The sequence below is a fragment of the Solanum stenotomum genome, chromosome 6 (genome assembly GCF_019186545.1).
Source record: "Solanum stenotomum isolate F172 chromosome 6, ASM1918654v1, whole genome shotgun sequence".
Classification (NCBI taxonomy): domain Eukaryota; kingdom Viridiplantae; phylum Streptophyta; class Magnoliopsida; order Solanales; family Solanaceae; genus Solanum; species Solanum stenotomum.
In genome coordinates this window covers 57,653,749-57,661,185 of record NC_064287.1, presented here as the reverse complement: position 1 = coordinate 57,661,185, position 7,437 = coordinate 57,653,749, and the positions used below count along the sequence as shown (strand labels likewise).

At 32.4% G+C, this 7,437-nt stretch overlaps 2 protein-coding genes across 2 annotated transcripts; one reads left to right on the top strand and one right to left on the bottom strand.

The window, feature by feature from the left end:
• Positions 1 to 54: 54 nt before the first annotated feature.
• LOC125868973 (F-box/kelch-repeat protein At3g23880-like) lies at positions 55 to 1,191 on the bottom strand. The gene has a single exon (XM_049549529.1). The coding sequence runs from the start codon at positions 1,189 to 1,191 to the stop codon at positions 55 to 57; it is 1,137 nt and encodes a 378-aa protein (XP_049405486.1).
• A 4,638-nt stretch (positions 1,192 to 5,829) lies between these two features.
• LOC125868489 (uncharacterized) lies at positions 5,830 to 6,683 on the top strand. The gene has a single exon (XM_049549120.1). It carries the CDS (start codon positions 5,877 to 5,879, stop codon positions 6,360 to 6,362), a length of 486 nt encoding a protein of 161 aa, XP_049405077.1. The 5' UTR covers positions 5,830 to 5,876; the 3' UTR covers positions 6,363 to 6,683.
• Positions 6,684 to 7,437: the final 754 nt, after the last annotated feature.

Genomic DNA, 7,437 nt, shown 5'->3' with positions numbered 1-7,437 from the left:
TACTTACACGTTGTTAACTATTACAACAGTCATTCACCTGAGTTCTGACACCTTTCAATCTTCGTTTGGTAAATCCGGACAAACTAGGCTTTCAATGCAAAGTTCCGCCTCAATTCTGTTGTAAAAACCAGCAACCTCAACATTAGGAACCTCTGGATATATGAGAGAGTCATTCTTTGGATCGTATATCGCGAAAGTTGATTTAAACGCGAGCAGAATTTCACCTTTATTATATGTGAAAAGGGGCGGAGAAAGCTCATAGTTCTCAGGATACCTGATGGTATACAGTTTTGTCCAAGACGCTTTAACTCCATATTCCTTCATTACCCACACATCCGAGTGAGTTCTCTCATCATTATTACAGAGGACCGAAAGATCACTTCCCAACACTCCAAGCTTCAAATCTCGTCCTTTGTTGTAGCTGGGCAGCTCCAACTTTCCCCATTTCTCATCAACCAAATCAATAGACGTGATGCGCATACGACGTCTACGAAATGTAATCCAATGAAGCTTATGATTCACAAATTTAGCCTCACCACAGTAACTCACCCCAGGTTTAAAATCTTCAAGTGTTCTCCAAGAATCACTCTTTAAACTATATATCGCGGCCTCGAAATTGGCCTTAATCATGCTACTAAAAATACCCACTACCTTATAATCATCGTGAACCTCATCATATCCAAAACCACACTTGGACCAGCATTCACTCATTTGTGTAGGCACAAAGCCGAACACTTTCTTGAACTTTCTAATTGATGGATTCCATAGCACCAACCCACTAAACCCATCGGCAAGACAAACCAACCCATTAACAGAACCCAAAATATAGACACGTTGAGGTGGATTTTTCATGGGACAATCCAAATCAAGTGCCTCATTAACAGAGTTATGAAATAAAGAGCTAACATAACAATATTTAATATCTTCCCGAAATTGTAACAGAGATATATGGCGGGTGTAATCATTAGCAGAAAAATTACGATGAGTTTTCACAAATTCAGGACTGGAAATCAAATTAAACCAATTTTTGGAAACACATTTGAACTGTAAGAGGTATTTAACTGGAACCCTTACAAGAATTGCTTCGATCAGTTCTTCTGGCAAACACCCCATTGAATCTTTGCTTGAAATTTCAGTACGCTTTCTCAGTCTCCTCCGTTTTGGGCGTCGATGAGAAGCTTCAGATTTCATTTTGGTTAGCAAACGTTTCATCGAAAGCTTCATTCTTTGACGTATAATTCAACAAAAAGAGTATGCACAAAATTTGAGCTCTGCTTATTGTTTCTATCGAAAGCTTCACTTATTTGCAGAGCCGTTTACATCCGTTTTGCCGCTGGTTATATTGCTCTTATATATATTTTCTTTCTTTCTTTTTTTTTGTTTGTAATATAGGCCTTTTTTAAATCATTCTACATATTTAAATTTAAATTGACAATACATATTTGATATGATGATATCTATTTCTCTTTTTGGCTAAATTTAGGTTTTCCTTTTAGTTCTTTTTTAATCGGTATTAAATTTATTGGAGGAGATTTATATGTAACAATTTAGACATTCGGATGTCTAAAGTGGATATTCATATTACAAATTGTTATCTTGGAGAGGTTGTTTACCCGAGATCGATTAATACAGCAGTGTTCATTAGATTTAGCTTCATGTCCTCTATGTAACTAGGTTAATGAGAATCATAATCAGTTGTTCTTTGAATGTACTTACTCAGGGTGGATTTGGAGCAAACTGCTACAATGACAGGGTATTCCTAGAGGTCCTCGTACTTGTTGAGAGGAGAAACAATGAACAATTACAGATGAAACTGGACAGAACATACAAACAGAGATATACCAGATGAGTTCAGCTGGAGTTATATACCATATTTGGTTTGAGAGGAACTCCAGGGTATTTTTCGAAGGCCAGAAAAAGGCGGGAATCATGGTACAACAAATTATTTAAGAGATCCATGTTTGAGGTTCCTCGAAGATCAAGCTAGGAAAGTCTAATAACCAGTCAAATCTGCAAGATTTGCAAAATGAGTATGGTAATTTATAAAAAGTCTAGAACAAAACTTATTTTAGGTAAAAAAAAAAAGTAGCAAAATTGGGAATCAAACCCAGACGCAAAACCATTTGAAGGACCTTAGGCACCCACAAATAGCCACTGTGCCAATCAAACAATTTATTCTATAGGTGCTCGTTGTTCAATTTTATACTATTCCTCATAATTTCTATAAAAATATATATAATTCGATACAAATTAATAGGTGCTTGAGCACCCGGGAGTCCCTACGTAGGTCCGGCCTTGATTGTGACTGTATACAAAATTAAAAAAAATATATATTCAAGTTGAAATGAAGTGGATATTAAAATTTTCTCTTGAGTTGCTTAAGCAAAAGTCCATATTTGTACAAGTCAAAAGAAGAATTCAAATATGGGAAAATTATCCTATTTCAAATAATTAATGAGCAAAAAAAATCTCACATAATCTGAGTAATTGATAACTATGTATGATGTATCAATTATCATGATAAGTTTAGGATACATAATGTATCATGATATGTTTAGGATACGTGATGTATATCATGATACACTTGGTGTTCATAAAAAAATCTTGCATAATTTGAGTAATTGATAACTATGTATGATGTATCATGATAAGTTTAAAGATACATAACGTATCATGATATGTTTAAGATATATGATGTATATCATGATACGTTTAATTAGGATACATGATACATGAGGTATTAATGATACCTTTCGAATACATGATGTGTCATAATACTTATACATAATGTATCAAAGATACATTTCAAAATTTATCTTGATACCTTTCGAATACATGATGTATCATGATACTTTTTCGCACACATGGTGCATCATGATATCTTTCGGGAAGACTTCTCTTCAACAACAATATTGCTTTTTTCAATACTCTTATCATAGCGCTAGTACAATCACCCCAATTTTTTGTATACTAAACTCCAATATTGATAGAGAATTTGTGAAACCTTAGCACAAATCCTAAAAAGATAATTGAAAATTGTACTTGGAAAAGAAGAATTGGAAGAACAAATATGTAGATGTATTTACTGTGAAATAATTTTTTTACATGATATGAATAATCACAAAAATGCAAATTTAAAAAATATCTAGTTTAAACTAGAAGAAATTGAAATGAATCGTGTTAAATTGGTGGAGTTAAGACGCGGGGTTGAAATAGAGATAATATAAATGAGAGAAATGTGAGAAAAAAATAGTCAGATACAATTTCTATTTATACGTGAAATAGGGAATTAGGTAAAACCGTGTAAATTTGCTATTAAAATAATATTATATCTTCTTTGGGTAAATTACACAAAAATGACAAACATCTAGAGTATATTATGTAATATAGCTATAAGTTTCGATTATTTTTAATTTGTGGCTACAGTTTTGCAAAAATTTGCTATTCGATTTCCTAATTGTATAAATTCAGAATTTGTATAATTTGGTCTCTAATTGTATAAATCCAGAATTTGTATAATTTTGTTCCTGATTGTATAAATCCAGAATTTGTATATGCTTACCCTAGCTATTTGTTATTATCTTTGCTATTTCTGAAATTCTCTTATTTTATAGTATGATTTTAATCAGTAAATTTTGGGTTAGTCTTAGCCTTGTTGGATAAAGTTTTCTTTTTTAATAGGTTGTTTTTTTTTTTTCCAATTATTTTTAGGTCATATTTCGTCAAATATTTTTGGCTTATTTTGTGCAAAATATGTTGGAAGTCCTATATTTCATGTCAATTCCCAGAGCATGAATCTAACCGTAGGTTTTTCTTTTATCCTCTCTTTGGTGTGAATTCTAATAGTGTAATAAGTATTGTTAATTATTATCTCAAAGAAACTGAAAATAGTGGCATTCCGTGGTTTAAAAACCGAATTGCTCTTTGTAAGGTTTATACTTGGCTCTGCACCTTTACTCCTGAAGACCATCCTTTTAGTAGATGAAAGTGTTCATGAAAGTGAATACACCAAGCAAAGATCGATGGGATACCATTTTCCCATCTAATTTTCAAAGAGCAAATGAGAGATGAAAATATCCATTATGATGTATTCAAATTGTCTTTTTGAACTAACTACATATCTGAAGCTGCCAGAAAAATGTGTACCTTGTACTCTTTGACCCTATAAGTAGAATGAACCATGTCTATTTGACCCTATAAGTAGTATGAACTATGTCTATTTGTATAATTTCCGACTTCCAGCCTTCTTGATTGCTTGTTTTTGCCTTTGGTTCATTCCTATACAGTTTCAATCGTTAGAAAAGTCTAGATAATTGATTAAACTTTGTCCCATTTATTTCTCTTTATTCGCTGGAGGAACTATCTATGTATTTTGATTTTAATTTTTTCGGTGCATCCAATGATCGATTTTTTTTGTTTATTTACTATCCAAATCTTGAACATCATTTTTTGTGGCTTACGGTGCACCACTGCAAGTCCATGGTAGGTGGATGGATGTGTTAAAGAATAGGTCTCATGTATAGGGGAGAGTGTGTTTCTGCAACCAATTGATTTATATGTATCTTTTAGGTGTATGTATTCTTTATCAACCTAATCTAATGTGTTTGGTTGTAGATTTCAAGAACAGAGCCTTCGAAGTAATGTTATACTCTAATCATTGTTATAATATTATATGTTTGTACTATTATAATGTTTTTGTTGTGTTTTCTTTTTCTCATTTTATTCATCAAGATTGTGACTACAAATCTGATAGTTGATTTATCCATGATTCGAGGGCAGTTAGTGGCGTATTTCTCAAACTTAGATGCTTTTGATTTTGATCTCTCTATGAATATTTCATGAATTTGCGGAATATTTGAGATGCCAGAGAGTATAATATCATTTATATAGGCATGAACTAAGATTTAGAAAGTAGCCTCCAAGAATCCTGATTGAAATTGAACACGTTTTGTGGAGTCCAAAAATAATTGAACATGTCTTATAGAGTCCCAAAAAATTTCGTACACATTCATAGAGCAATGATGTTAGTTTAACTTATTGTTTATTGTTAAAAGGTTAAATGTTTTTATACAATTTTATGGTTTATGTTTTCTACTATTTGAGTTACTATTGTTTAATATATATTTATTTAGCAGACTTTCAAGAATATATAGTATTGTTATCTCGTTGTAAAAAAGATAAAATCAATAATTTCCACTTATTTAAATCTATTTATAATAATTCAATTTTCTAATTAAAATTTAATCGTCTTCAATTTATTTTAAGAAAGAAATAGAAGCAAGTGATAGAGTAGGGTAGGTTGTCTTTGAGCTTGAACCGTGAAAGCAATCATTAATATTTTTACTTCCTCTTGCCTGTCCATATTGATTGAATTGTTGGAATTTTTTTTCATAGTTCAAAATAAGTGAATTAAATAAGTTGTCTACCTCACACTCCAAATACAACATAATATTTTATGTACCTGCCTTTCAATAAAGCATTTAAACTTCTATAAAACTTTAGTTCCTCCAAAAAGAGAGGGGAAAAAACACTCAACTTCTACATAATAAATAACTAAACATTATTTGGGTTTACTTATAAATATTGAATAAGTACTGAAGAATATACTAAGAGAACTCCTAAACAAACACTAATAACATAATCTAAATAAACAATGATTGTTAAAATAATTAATGCAGTATCCTAAATAAACTGAACTAACATTAGCTAACACCGTTGAGTCATTATGTGCCCATAGGATTATTTGATTCAATGCATTATTCATATTCCTTGGGAAAATGACATTCTAACTACGTAATGAAATTCTATTTTGCCTCTTGATTGTCCCATTATTAATTGTCTTCCTCTGCCTCTCTCTCTCTCTCTCTGCTTCAATAATGGCCTTATTCTCTCCAAAGTCAGAGCTTTTGTTCTTGTTCTTCTTCATCTTTTGTCTATCCTTCAATCTTAGCCGTTCAAATAAAGATGATGATGTTCATGATCTCCTTCCTTTTTACAATCTTCCAAAAGGTCTTCTCCCAAACAATGTGAAATCCTACACTATTTCCACAAAAGACGGTTCTTTTACTGTCAAACTTACACATCCATGTTATGTACAGTTTCAAGATCAGCTTGTTTACTACCAAAAAGATATTAAAGGGAAGTTGAGTTATGGATCTGTCTCTGATGTCACTGGAATACAAGCAAAGAAGTTGTTTGTATGGGTATCTGTAACTGGGATTAGTGTTGATGATGAGTCTCAGATGATTGAATTTCATGTTGGATTTTTGTCTGAAAAGTTGCCAGCTAAGGAATTTGAGAATATTCCTACTTGTACTAATAAGATTAAGGGTTGCCAACATTCTGCCTTTGCTTCAATATGATGAGGTCAACTTGTTATCTTTATAATGTCTAAATCCAATAATACTTGTAGTTTGAGTCAATGAATGCAAACTTTGTATAAATTGCAAAAGAATTCATGTGTTGTTCTGTTCTGAACTGCTGAAAAGGAATTGTCTTTCTCCCAAAGACAGATCTGTGTTATCAAGAGAAGTTTTCTGTATGGATATCTATTGAGGAGTTCATCGATGTTCGGTTATCCTTTGCCTAAGGAATTTGAGGCAATTCCCACTTGTAAGAATAATGAAAGGGTGCTAAGATACATCCTTGCTTTGCTTTAGTATAAACTGAAGTTCCAATCTTTATAAGCATGTTAAATGTTTTTTTGTTCTTTTTTGGTGCACTGTGAAGAATTACCATAACAACCAAATAGTTACACCTAAAGGGCACTCTAGATTTAAGCCACCTTCGAGGAAGTCTACAGGTCAAACAGAAAAAAAAAATCCAATTTCTATACTCTTTCTTGAACTGGTTTCCAGTGCCTACCTTTGATCCTTCTTAAACATTGCGTCATCCCCCTTCTTATGAAACTGTCCAGGTCTTCAATCATTTATGCAGCTTGGTTGTTCAACTACATTCCACAAATAGATGTAGCTGGGATTCAATTTTATTGTCCTCACGTAAGCAGCAAATTCCATCATCTGTTGGTTTATGAAGTCTGATCATCCTCTCCTTATCAGCGCAACTTCTGTACTTTCTGCAGCCTTCCTAGTAGTTACTTTCTGCAGCCTTCCTAGTAGTTTGTTATAGCTCCTACTCACAGAATAGTTTTCCATTATCAGTAAAACAATAAGAGCCATTGTTATACCATTCTGTCATTGCCATGCACTTTGATGGAGTTTATCTTCCTCCATTACCAGCTACTCTTTCCATCTTTAATGTTGTCAATCTGATTTTATGTATATATATAATACTCCTAGTAATTTGAGTTCATTGATGTTTTCAGATTCGTGTGTGTAATCTAGTATTGTATGTGAAAATTATTCAATAGACAATTCTTTTACCATTGAACTCGCACAGTCATGTTATGTATAGTTCAAAGATTGGATCCAAGGAGGA